The sequence below is a fragment of the Dipodomys merriami genome, unplaced genomic scaffold, assembly GCF_024711535.1.
Source record: "Dipodomys merriami isolate MVZ:Mamm:240054 unplaced genomic scaffold, mDipMer1.0.p SCAF_26, whole genome shotgun sequence".
NCBI lineage: Eukaryota > Metazoa > Chordata > Mammalia > Rodentia > Heteromyidae > Dipodomys > Dipodomys merriami.
The window spans coordinates 12,172,379-12,186,651 of NW_027204048.1; the positions used below are offsets into that span (position 1 = coordinate 12,172,379).

Genomic DNA, 14,273 nt, shown 5'->3' on the forward strand with positions numbered 1-14,273 from the left:
GGGACTTTAGAGAGGTAGATGCTAGGAGACTGACTTGAGAGGAGAGGAAAACTAATACCTCTCCCCCACGCCCAGTATTCCTTATGAACACCATGAATCAATGAATTATGACAGCATATATTTTTAGTGTAACAGTACGATGTTATGATATATGCATGCAATGTGGAGTGATTAACTCAAGCGAACTAACCTATCTGTCATCTGAAATAGCTCCTCCCCCCTGTAGGGAGGCATTTGATTCATCTTCATTACAATTCTGAAATGTTCTTCTTAACTATGGTTACATGTTGTGCAATATAGCTCAGAAAATGAAACACAAATATTGTACTCTTTGACCCATGTCTCTTTCCTACTCCATCATACCCCTCCCCCAAGGAAAACACCCTCACTCTTTACTGATTAAGACCCCGGCTAAGCTGTCCTGGTAGATCTCAGTTATTAGTTTCAGGGTTTCCCTTCCAGGCTTCAGTGCTATTAATAAAAAAGAGAGGGGACCCAGGAATTTGGGCTGCTTGCAAATGTCGTGCTTGCTGGCTAGAGGTCCTTGGCCTTACAACCAAAGGAGGACACTCTTATGAAACCATCACAAAGGCTCAATAGTTATGTGCATATGATCATATAAAGTGATATTTATTGAAATGAACCCCGAGAAATAGAAATAAGAGTTTTTTAATGTTTGTTTTTGTGTATTTTTCTCTCTTGTCACTGTTTTTGTTTTTGGTACCTTTTATCCTATGTATAAGTTTATCTGTTTGGGGGAGAATAAAGGAGTAGGCACAGAAATAGAGGGGAAAAAGGTAAACAAATGCAGCAGTGGTACTCACTAGATACTATACAATTGTGGGTGGGGATGGGAGGGGAAAACTGGCAGAGAGCAAGGGAAGGAATGCCATTGTCCAAAAAGAAATGCACTCTTTACCTGACTTATATAAGTGTAACCCCTCTGTACATCACAATAAAAAACTGTGAAATGAGGGTAGTATGCATATCATTCCTACTTCTTTCCATGCGCTTTAGCCTCTAAAGAAAACCCAGATGCAAAACCTATACCATGGCTATGAGTTACTACTCATAGTTACCATACTATGAACAAATGCTTTACAACCCTGGAGCAAGCCCTCTGTGTTCCCAGGACATAGATATTTGGAGAGCAGAGAAGCAAGGAGAGCAGCAAAGTTTTGAACAATAGCTTCCATGGGTACAATGCTGTCTTAGAACTAACAGGAGATAGAGGCAAAGAGAAGAATGATTTCTTAACCAGGACCAGCTGGCTCATGCCTATAATCCTGGCTATTCAGGAAGCTGAGATCTGAGGATCAGTTTGGAAGCCAGGCCAGGCAGGAAAGCCAGAAATGGAGCTATGGCTCAAGTGGTAGAGTGCTAGTCTTGAGCTAAAAAGCTCAGAGACAGCACCTAGGACAAGCACACACACACACACGAAAATGAGTTCTTGTTTCTTTGGATGAAGTTCTATGGAGATTTTCTTGGTGTTGGACTTCAGGCAGGAATTATGGACAGAAAGTAAGTCTCCAGTTCCTGACATATGTTCAGGAAAGGATCTAGCACACTGTCAGTCAGCCTATTTAGTACTTGGTACCTAGCTTTTGTTTTTCCCATAGTTTTGTTCACTCTGGGCAAGCCATTAAAAGGGCTTCTAGCCACTTATCGAAAGTGATGGCTTGGGAGAAGAGTTCAACAACGTGGAAGGAAGACTGCTTCTTAAGCAGGTGGGGAAGGAGAGTGAGCAAGGAGGCTAGGCCAAGAAAATCTGGGTCTGTTGCAACCACCACAACAAATAAACAAGCAAATACATCTGAGTAGGTTCCAGGATGGAAGGGCTTTGACAGTGTGTGATTCCCTGCAACAAATGGCAGTGGTGCGTGTGCATATACACTCACACAACACACACACACACACACACACACACACACACACACACACAGCCTCCAGTTTCACCTCTGGCAGAAGATAACAATTCTCAGCTCTCCTTTCCAGGGTTATTTTTGGCTAGGACTGTTTGCTGGTGGCAAAAGTGTTCAACCCCTGTCCACTGCTCTGCGCGCTCTCGGGGCTACTGGGGGAGGGTGTGGGAGGTCCCCGCGGACTCTGCTCAAGCTCACCGCCCCCCAAGCTATTTTCTTGCCCAGGGAGTGTCTGGGGGGCGGAGGGGGGGGAAGCCACCAGGGGGCCTGGTCCCGGGAGGGATGGCAAGCTGGCCCTAGAACAGTCCAAAAGTAAGAGCAGCCGAGGGAAAGAAACGAAAGCCAGCTCGGGCCGGCGATCGCCTTGAAGAGGGGAAGGAGGGACCCAGCGGCTGGGGTGGCCCCGGGCCTCGGGACAGCGCCCGGAGAGGAGGGGGGTGGGTGGGGTGGGAGGGCGGCTGGGGAGGGGGCGGGCGCGAGGCGGAGTCCGGCGCGCCGGGCCGGGCCTGGGGGGGCCCCCGGGGCGCGCCGCAGACCGATCGGATCGCCTGTGGCTCCGGGAGCCGGCGGCAGGACCCGAACCAGCGGCGGGGCAGCGCTATGGAGGGGAGCCCCATCCCCGTGCTGACCGTGCCCACGGCGCCCTACGAAGACCAGCGGCCGGCGGGCGGCGGGGGGCTGCGGCGGCCCACCGGCCTCTTCGAGGGCCAGCGCAACTACCTGCCCAACTTCATCCAGAGCGTGCTGTCGTCCATCGACCTGCGCGACCGCCAGGGCTGCACCATGGTGGTGGGCAGCGACGGCAGGTACTTCAGCAAGACGGCCACCGAGATCGTGGTGCAGATGGCGGCCGCCAACGGGGTGAGTGGCGCGGACGCCCCGGGACGGGGCGCGGGGTGGCGGTCTCACCATCTTCGGGTCCCCCCCCCGGCCCCCCTCCCCGCCTCTCACTTATGTTCTCCAGCTCTGGATCGTGGGGCGACTCGTAGCCCACCCGGTGTCCACCCCCAAGCTCGGATCCCTCTCCCCGCACCTGCTCGGTTGTCTTTCCCCTGGTCTCTTCTTTAATCCCCCTTTATTTGTTGTATTTTATTCCGTGGGGCTGGGTTTTAAGCCTGGCCGGTGCCACTGGTTCGATACCCACCCTCGCCACCCACCCCGATTTGGAATTTCCCAGCAGAGTTTCTCAGGCGCCTGGTCCCTTTGGCGATCATCATCCGATGGTGGCTCTGTCCATTTGAACACACATACATACACACACACACACACACACACACACACACACACACACACACACACACACACACAGGGGGCCCATTCCTGAGCTATTTGGCAAGAACAGAGCCTGGGGGACTGTTCTGATTGCTTCCCCCATTGGCTTTGACCCGGGCGGGATGGAGCGGATCCGTGGGGTAGGTCGGGCGCGGGGAGGGAGGCTGGTCTCTATCTGGTGTGAAATGCAATCTGCCCTGGCTTGCTCTAACGCAGTTCCCAACTTCCCATTTGGCATGCGGCAAGTAAGTCATGCCTCTGCCTCTTTTTCAGCGTTCCTGCGCCTTCTCGCCTCTCTTCTTTCTCCCACGACCTTTGCCATCAGAAGGCCCCGACCTTGTTTTTTTTTTAAATCTCCTTCCCCACCTTCCGCCTCTTGGCTGCTACCCCCTTCCCAGTACCATTTCCTTCCTCCCCAAATCTCCCATCTCCAGGACCACTGTCCAGCTAGAGGGGGTCTCTGACTTAGTTAGGGGGAAATACTGTATTAAAAAAGAACTTCCATCCTACAGTAACTTCATACCCAGGAAATTGTCCTTCGAACGAAATCTCCCTTAGAGATGGATAAATGAGTCTGAAATAATAATAATAATAACAACAACAACAATAATAATAATAATAAAGGAACCATTGACCTGTGGTGTTAGGGTGGATGCTGGAATTACGGTTTTTGATGATGCTACTGATTCGGACTTGTGTCTTACCTCTGGCTCTTTTACCTGCGGTTGATGAATGTTCCCTTAGTCAGGGGGTTGGAGAGAGGTTGATAGTCTTTTACTCCTTTCGGATCAAGCTATTTCTGTGGAATGATGGAGAATAGCGAATCTTGGGAGAACTATGACACTTTTGGGCTAGTTCCACACCTCTCCCTCTCCCCAGGGAAGCTAGAGAAACAGAGCCTGAGAAGTATTTGTTAGGGGTCAGGGGACTTTTTTTAATTTTTTAAGGCATAGTTATGTAGTTGCACAGCCAAATTATTATTGTGCTCTTTTACTTTTTGGTCTATTTTACCTGTAAGATTCTTTTCACTTCTTACTCCAATGGTTCTCGGATAATCCTCCCTTCCTCTCCCTTTTGTATATGCGAGTATAGAGGCTTGGTCTCAGGGCCTCTTATTGTCACATGGATTTTTTGCTCAGGGCTGGTGTCCTAACACCTGAACCACATTTCCAGTTCTGAGTTTTTGCAGGCTATTTGGAGATGAGTCTCAAAGATTTGTTTCCCTGTCTGGTTTAGAGCCTCAGCCCTCAGATCTCAGCTTTCTGGGTAGCTAGAATCAAAGGCGTGATTTACCACTGCCTTGGCTAAACTCATTTCTTAATTTTAAAGGTATAGTCTGTTTTAGGAGTTAGCATATATCAATTAATAATGCTTAAAATACTCAAATTTAACCTAGTAATTCTCATGAAAGATAGACTGACAAATTACAACTCACATGCCAGGATTAGTGATGCTGAATGATTGCAGTTAGAGTGGTTACCATATCCTCCACTGCTTTATCCCTTGGGTCCAGTATATGGGTTTTCAACTTTTTTTTTTCAGAGCTGAGAACCAAACTCAGTGTCTTGCCCTTGCTAGGCAAGTACTCTTCCACTGAGCTAAATCCCCAACTCCTGTGTGTTCAACTTTATACCATGTGCATGTTCAGTTCTTGATCTACCTTTAACCCATTGTTTTAAATATTTCCTAACCATCATTGACTGAGTTGATTATTTCAGTAGGGGTTTCAGAATGATGATTTTCCAATTCCCATCATCCTATTATCTAGGCTTTTCTTATAAGCCAGCTATTTTCCTCACAGCTGGAATATTTGGTCATCCTAATCCATAGTTCCTTATGTAAAGGCAGATTGTTTTATCTCTTTCTCTGTTTTTGTTGGTTGTGGGACTTGAACTCAGGGCTTGGACACTCTTCCTGGGTTCTCTTGCTCAAGGCTAGCAGTCTACCACTTTGAGCCACAGCTCCACTTCTGGTTTTCTGGTGGTTAATTGGAGATAAGAGTCTCTTGGACTTTCTTGCCTAGGCTGGCTCTGAACCATAGTCCTTAGATCTCAGTCTTCTGAGCAGCTAGGATTACAGATGTGAGCCACCAGTACCTGGCTTTCTTTCTCTTTTTAAATTACCTATTTTTGAAGTAAAAAGATTTGGTAGAATTTTTGTTTCCGTTTTTGGACTACCACTCTGGATGATTAGGTTTTTATGTGTTCAGTTTCAGTGGATCCATGAACGAATGAGAATATATTATTTACCTTCTTTTGTTAGTGGCACCTAGGATCAAATTTAACACTTTATGAATGTTGATCAAGTGCTCTACCACTGAGCTACTCTTAATCCTGATTTTTATAGTTCTTTTGATGATACATGAATTTATCTAAAAACAATCCCTATACTATTTTAACTTCTCTTTAAAGGTACAAAATTGATACCATATTAGATAGAATGAATGAAACATAGCTGTTAGGTATAAAATGTAAATTGTATTTAAATAAATTAGAAGCTAGTGAAGTTTCATTTTGAACCTAGTTCTATTTCAGTCTGCTTCAGATCCTCTTCAGTGGCTACTTTATGTAACAATTCATTCTAATCTCTTAGAGTTTAAGAACCAAATGCAACCTATTTGCTTAAAATTAGCTTTGCCTTTTATCTGGGCAGATAGGTATGCAGTTAAGAGCAGTCTCAGGTTTTCCCTCTCTTGCAATCTTCTTTATCAGCCAAACCTTTAATATCAGCAGGCGACAGCACTTTGGTCTGTCTTTGTTTTTCTGGCTTTTTCTAAAGTCTTGTTTTTCTTGATATGACACTTTACGTTACTATCCAGTAGAATCTGCCCTGTCTAAGGCTCTAGCCAAATGTGGATTTCAAATAATTGAAATTTTGGTAGTATGACTGAAGAACTAGGTTTATGCATTTAATTTTAACTACATAAAATAGGAATCAACCTTGGTTACTAGCTACTCTATTGGACTGCACATCTCTATAACTTAGCATTTCAAATCACACACAAATCTGTTTGTGTGTTTTAATAAATGGAGGTGGACTATTAAATCCCAAAGCAATCATATGTTAAATAAAGTTAGATCATTGAGTACTTCAAATATATTTTTGGCAAATCCAATACAGGTTTATTGTTCTTCTCTTCTCTTCTCTTCTTTCTTTTATCAGTCATGGGGCTTGAAACAAGGGTCTGGGCGCTGTCCCTGAGCTTTTTCACTCAAGGCTAGCCCTCTACCACTTTGAGCCACAGCTTTGCTTCTGGTTTTCTGGTGGTTAATTGGGCATAAGAGTCTCTTGGACTTTCCTGCCTGGGCTGGCTTTAAACCACAATCCTCAGATCTCAGCCTCCTGATTAGCTAGGATTACAAGTACGAGCCACTGGCACCTGACTAAGCCAGATTTCTTAATGTAACAATGAGGTATTAGGATCAGTGGACAGAGCTTTACATCAGGTTGGTGGCCTGTTTTGGTTAGTCTGACACAGTTTGAGGGCAGATGCTTTAGCCTCTTGACATACCTAGAAAACACGTGCTTCTCCATCAATAAATTGGATATGATAGCATCACTAAATTTTTCTTGAATCAAATAAACTACTGTATGTGAAATACATTGTAAACGTGTGTAGTAGAAAGGACACTGTACTTGAAATAAACTTAAAGCTGGAGGAAGGATTTAATTTGCCTTACAGTTGCAAAGGTTGCAGATCATGGTTGATTGAGTCCATTGCTGTGGGCCTGGCAAGAGGCAGAGCATCACGGCATTGGGAGTGTGTGGCAAACCAAAGTTCCTCACCTCATGTTACCAGAAAAGAGGAGAGAGAGAGAGAGAGAGAGAGAGAGAGAGACAGGCAGACAGGCAGACAGGCAGACAGGCAGACCAGGAACAAGGTACATCTTTCCAGAACATTCTCCCAAATGCCATCACATTATGAATCCATCAAGGAATTAACCTTTGATCAATTCTCAGATCTCAGGATCCAATTACTTCCCCAATGTCTGTCAGCTGACAACCAAGCCCAGGCACCCCGAGCCTTTGGGGGAATATATCTTATACTCAGACCTTGACAAGTATACCCAAATATAAATGAATATTGTTATGATCAACTAAATACATCTCAGCTAATTATAATTTGATTGTACGTATTGGGCATAAGTGGTAGTGGGGTCCCTTGGCAAGCATCTATTCCATGCATTGAACTGCCCACAAGGTGATCAGCAAAGATAATCATATCAGACTGTACAATTTATGACTCTGCTAACTTGTCTTTGTCAGGAAGGCCTTTTAAAGGTGCAAGCTGAGGAGGGCTGGCTTAGCTGGGGATTTGGGAGCTTGGTTTGTCATCCAGACAGATAGATGCTTGCCTAGGTTATATACGATTCCAAATGGCCATGAATATACTCAGTTTGGCATTTGCTAGAACTGTCTGGGGAAAAAATCTTGATGTAGCACCAAAGACACAGAACTCAAGATTGGAAGTTGAAACAAAGTAAGCCCTGGTGGTGGGTGGCAGGCTGGAGTAGGACAAGTATGCAGCAAGAGAGGAACATCCATTGATGCGTGTGGAAACCTGGGCTTGTGGGGTTCAAGATTTTGTCTCTTATTTTTTACTTTTGGGTTGAATTTTATGTAATCTGCAGCAGTGAAAAAATATTTTTGAATTAGATAGTAGTAACATTCATCCAGATTTTGTCTATGTCCTAAAAAAACTAAATTAAAATGAACATATATGCAAATGAGAACAGAAAAAAACGAGCCTCATTCATTTTGCTATGGACAATATGTGATAGTTTATTCAAAATATTTTGTACTTTGGTTATAGGAGTTCTAGACTTCTGCTGCAAATTGCAATGCAGTAAATTGCCGTATTGAACTGAGCTTGACAAATAGTTTAGCAATTTATAGCTTAGTTTCACAAAGAAGGCAGAATTATGATGAAATCTCAAACTTGCTCCACCTTAAAAACTAAAATTATAATTTGCAGACTTCTCATTCTAGGGACAATGTTTTTTTTAAAAAAAACCCAGAAGAGTAGTTTTTCATTACATTATTATGGGTTTTTTGGAATATTTTTATTTTCTTTAAGTAGTGGTACAAAGGAATTTCCACTCAGCAGAGCAGTTTATGAATACAGTGCTTCTTGATCAATGGCACCTCTTTTAACAGATTCACCCATCCCTCCCACCTCACCCCGACCCTCACTTTTCTTAATTTTTAAGTTATTGAATTTTCACCATTTAACAAAGCAATTTATGTATACAATAGTTCTTGATCTGGGCGGTGATTACTCTGTATTGTTCCTATTATTTACTACAGAAGTAGCTGACAGAATGAGATCTTGCAACCAGACATTAGGGAGAGTAGGTTCTCAAATACAGAAGAAAACTCTTAAGGAGCCTTCCATACTTTACTTGGCTTCTTTTTCTGAATCCTCCACCCTGACTTGTGTGGAACTAGGAAATCTGTTATGTAAGCCATAGCAAATTTTAGGGAGCCCTTGGCTCCATCCATCTCCCTGTTTGTGTCAGGACATTCTTGACACTTTTAATCTCTAGTCTTCATTCACTGATTTTATGGGGAAGTAGAAGAAGTGGGAGAGGTTTTACGAACAGCTGGGCCCTCCCAGTTGCTAGGGTGGTTATTTTAGGCTTTGGTTAATGTGTCCAGAGACCCAGATGGCATTTTTAACTAAGCTGCTTTATTAAATCTTGTGATAAAACATAATGATGTTTGTTGAAAAGGCAGACACACATCAGCAACATTATGTGTGAAACTTGCCCTAAGATTTTTTTTTTCCCTATAAAACATCTGTTTGCTTTGGGGCCCTTTGTGAACTCTGGGAGTTTGCTAGTTTCTGTGTAGCCGTGAGCCGTGGAAGTTAGAACGCACTTTATTGGAATATGTATTGGATCCATCAACCTCAACTCTCATTTTTGGGTCCTGTATATACTTTGGATGGACAACAGTAATGTGAAATCATGCACTTTAATAGGATTTTAACAAGATGACTTGGGAATTATAGGTGGGAAAATGGGTCTAATTTGCTTTAGGATTTTAAAATTGAAGGTAGAAAACTAAAGCTTCAATTTTAATCTTCAGCCCATGCTCTTGAGAGCTAAGTTGAAAACAGTTTTACTGCTTATGCTTATACAGACAAAAGAGAGTTTTAGATCCTTTTGCCTGATTTGACTGTTAGCTACCAATAAGAGGTAGCAATGTTTTTCACCTTTTACATCTTTAGTGATATCAGCTTTTAGAGTAATGTATATATCTTTATTAAGAGAAACTTTGGATAGCCAAGTGCTGGTAGCTAGCTTACTGCTGTACCCATAGCTAGCTACTCAGCAGGCTGAAATCTGAGGATCGCTGTTCCAAACCAACCTGGACAGAAAAGTCCATGAGTCTTTTATCTTTTATCTCCATTTAATCATCAAAAAGAAAAGCTGGAAGTGGAGTTATGGCTCAGGTGGTACAGTGCCAGCCTTGAGCAAAAATGCTAAAGGACAGTGCGTAGGTCCTAAGTTTAAGTCCTAGTACTGGGATGTGTATATGCACACACATGTGCATGCACATACACACACACACTTACACACACACACACACACACACACACACACACACACACACACACACGAAAAGAAGAAAAAGGCAAAGAAAGGAAGAAAAGATAGAAAAGAAAAATAAAGAAAGAAGAGAGAAAATTTCATAAACATTCAACTCTCAAGTATTTTTTCCCTTCCTGGACATTTTGAGCAAATACAGTATTAAATGACTGCCTTTCTATTCTTTCCCTCTAAATAAGAGCCTGAGTTTTAGCTAGGAGTATCTGGGGTATTTGCATTTAGGGATCTCCAAAGGGAAATCAAGAATTGATTCTATTGGATGAAAGATCTCAGAAAATACAGGGAGGTAAGTTTTACAAATGGCTCATATCTACAATGTATAAAAAATTCTCCTGAATCAAGATGAAAAGCAATTTATACAAATGTTAGTGACAAACACATAAAAATGTGACTAGCCACTTCAATAACCAAATGCGTATTAATAAGAAGTGAATTGATATATACTTTTTCTTTTTGAAAATACCAACAGTTAGTATGGCTTTTGGAAAATAATCATGTTTGTTTTACATTGTTGGTTAGATTGACACAGATTTTTTTTGTTAGACAGCTTGACAGCATATATCCAAATGTTTGAGATGCATATATATCACTTTCATAATTAAATATATCAATAAAAATAATGAAAGTAGTCTGGTATAGTGACATGTACCTGTGATCTCTCCCACCTACTCAGGGCGCTGAAGCAGGAGGATCACTTGAGCCCATATGTTCTCTCTCTCTCTCTCTCTCTCTCTCTCTCTCTCTCTCTCTCTCTCTCTCTCTCTCTCTTCCTTCTCTTTCTCTTGTTTTACTATACTAGTTGAACTCAGGGCCTGTGCTTGCAAGGTAGGTACTCTACCACTTGAGCCATACCTCCATCCCCTCTTTTTAGAAGCAGTGTCTTGCTTTGTGCCTAGGCAGACTGGAGCTTAGATCCTTTTATCTGTGCTTCATCATGTCACTAGGATGCTAGGCATGTGCCACTGCACCTTAAAAATGTTTGAGATGGAATCCCATGAAATGCTTATTGCCCTGGGGTGGCCTTAAACTGCATCTTATCTGTATTTCCTAAGTAACTAGGATTACAGGCAAACCAGGCTGTGCACTTGAACCCCGGTACTGCTTCTTGCATGATATTTAATTCTTTATTAAAAAATAGGGAAAATATGGAAGTGGCTCAAGTGATAATTAGCCTTGAGCTAGAAAGCTTAGCAAGTGCATGGGGGCCCTGAATTCAAGTCCCACTAATCACACACACACACACACACACACACACACACACACACACACACACACACACACACACACACACACACACACACACACACACACACACTAAAAACAAAAGTAGGGAAAATAGTAATCCTTTCTCCACACCTTCCAGGCTGTTTGGGGGAGGATGAAACATAGCGATGAGTTATTAAGACTTACTTTTATTCCTAGGATAGGACACAATCGTTGCCCCGATAATTCGCTTCTGATTAGAATAAAAAGACATGTGTATTATTATTTTTAGTCTTAGCTGTTTTTCTCCCCAGAAGGTGCATGCTGATGTAATAGTCCCAGTTGCTTGGGTATGGCTCCCTCTTGACTTTTGGCTTTTCTCCATGCTGCTGGGAGGCTGGGTGGCATCTGTGGAAGGCATGTTGTGTCCCCTTCCACACATGCACATCCACACTTCTAGGGACCTAGAGGTACCAGCAGCTGCACCCACTAACTCAGCCCAAGGGATGGTCTGTGTGTGGCTTTCTGTAATGGATGAGCCGGGCCAATGTCATGCTTTTCTGTCCTCAGCTTTTCTGGGGCTCCCCACTGCCCCCTTTCCTGAAACGAAATGGTTCTTAATTTGCTCATTTCACGAGGATTTTCAAACCCAATGGACTGGGCCATGTGGGAGATTACTGAGAGCAACAGACCCCATGGAGGCTGCAGGAATCCAGGCTAATCTGCTAAGCAGTCTGAAAATGCACAGCTGCGGGAGCTCCCCTGCTCCTGGGTATCTTCGTGATGTCTGTCAGGGCCTGTTCTTGCAGCCTTGCCCAGATGAATGTTTGGTTAGGAGGCATTCTCTCTCTCTCTCTCTCTCTCTCTCTCTCTCTCTCTCTCTCTCTCTCTCTCTCTCTCTCTCTCTCTCTCTCTCTCTCTCTCTCTCCCTGTCTCTGTCTCTCTCTGTGTGCAGTCTCTCAAATGTGAAGCGACAGATGTCAATGTGGAAGACCCAGCTTGGCTGTCATAAATAACCGTAAACTGTTTAACCTTGCTGAGTTGTAAATCTAGGATTGCCAGAAGTCTTCAGTTGACTGGAACCTTAAAAGAAGAGGTGGGGGCACGGGGACACAGGGGGACTTGTTATTGCCCAGTGGGTCCATTTAGGAATCCATGCATTTTAATTCACAATGACAAGTATTCAGAGGGAAAAATTGAGCTCTAAAAATATTGAAATATTTTATATACCTATAAGCTACACAGATATATATGTTTTGAAGGATATTTATACACATCCCCTAAATGTATATGATATTTATAAAATAGATGTTTCTAAAATGTTGATCTCATGTGTGTATGTGTGTGTATACATATAGTGTATATGCGTATAGTTTCCATCTACTTAGAAAGTGGCATAGAATTCCATTCTTCTTCCTTATGCCACACCAAATTCTATCTTCTTTCCTGGCCCTACTTAAAAGAGAATAGAACAGTCCAAATATCAGAAATGTTAGAAATCTGCATATGACAGAGAGTGCCCAAATGCTCTTAGTGACCTATGTTTCTATGATGAAAAGTAAAATTTGTCCAGTTGGATGTAGCAAGGCAAGAATATAATATATATAAATCAAAATATTCTAGCTCAGTGACTGATAAATTAGTAGCCCAGCCTGGTACATGTAAATGAACTGATTACATTAGGGACATAGACGATAATAAAAGAAAATTCAAGACATGATAAGGATATAGACATGAGCCAATCTCTCCCTTTTATGGACAGAATTGATGGCTAAAGAAGAAAGAAACGAAACTATTCTGTTGAATAGCAACTCCTTTGTACCACTACTTAAAGAAAATAAAAATAGTCAAAAGAAGAAGACATACACTGTAATTTGCACAAACATGCTACAGCTGATTTGCTATTTCATTGTTTTCAAATTATATCCAGTTTAATATATACTGCAATATAGATTTCAGTCTCATAAACTCTTCACTGTTGCATATAAAAACTGGAAATAGGGCTGGGAAAGTGGCTCAGTAGTAGAGTGCTTGCCTTGCATGCATGAGACCCTGGGTTTGATTCCTCAGACCACATAAGCAGAAAAAGTCAGGAATGGCACTGTGGCTCAAGTGGTAGAGCGCTGGCCTTGAGCTGAAGAGCTGAGGGACAGTGCCCAGGCCCAGAGTTCAGGCCCCACAACCAACAAAAACAAAACAAAACAAAACAAAAACTGGAAATAAAGTAGCATTTTTATGATGGTCAGTGATAGTACGTTCAAGAAATGGAAGATTACACAACCATTAAAACCATGTTGTAGAAGACTATTTATTGACATAGAATGTAATTAATAGAGGGGCTAGACATATTAAGTGAACAATGTAGGCTACACAACTGGCCCTTTAGTAAAAATATACAAGTATATAAATCAAACAGAGACAGAGACCAAGACACAGGAACAAGGGCTTCACATAGAAATGTTAATGGCAGTCATTTGGTGGTAGGATTTAGATTGTATTTTGTTCTTGTTTCTTTGTCCTTCATAAATGTTCCAAAGAGAACACACACACACACACACACACACACACACACACACACACACACACACACACATATGTAGGTCCAAAAGAAAACATATATGTGTTTATGTATATATATGTGTGAGTGTTTGATTGAAAAAAATTCCAAGTTAGTCAAATAATGACAACAAAGTCATTGAGTTACTACTGAGAGGACCCTAGCAAGGAAGGAAAGGGAAATAGATTGGGAGATGATTGGGCACTGAAAACCCTGTTACTTTCCCCATGTGGTCTTTGACATAGTTAAACCAAGATGCAGGGGGATTTGAGATGGCTCCCAGAGTCACATAGGCAGGAGGTAGCAAAGTTAGTTTTTATATCATTCTCCACCGAATACCTCCAGTTTGGCTTATGGACCTGAGCTCGACCTTCTTTTGAGTTTGGGTTTTGTGTGTCGTGCTAAGGATAGAAGCCAGAGCCTCACGCTTGCTAGGCAAGCATCGCGCCCCTGAGCTTTGCCACCAGCTCAGCTCTGCCTTCTTGACTTAAGTGCATGCAATGGACATCTGCAATTCTCCTCTTGTATCCAATGGGGGAGGGGGGGAATAATCTCCTAAAACAACAACAAGTGGAGTCCTTTCTTGTTTTCTCAATCAGGCCATACACCTTGAGGTAAAGATTCCAGAGCATTTTCTAAGCACTGAATTAGCTAATTCCAATTATCACCGCATTTTGCAGCTCAGGAAAACGAGATTTCCTGATC

General features: G+C 42.6%; 1 protein-coding gene across 1 annotated transcript in view; it reads left to right on the forward strand.

The window, feature by feature from the left end:
* Positions 1–2,400: 2,400 nt before the first annotated feature.
* Positions 2,401–14,273, forward strand: part of Pgm5 (phosphoglucomutase 5) — a 153,231-nt gene continuing 141,358 nt past the window's right edge. Inside the window, exon 1 of the mRNA XM_070035690.1 lies at positions 2,401–2,783. Coding sequence (XP_069891791.1) covers positions 2,523–2,783 — 261 coding nt within the window. The 5' untranslated portion in view covers positions 2,401–2,522. The remainder of the gene's footprint in view (positions 2,784–14,273) is intronic.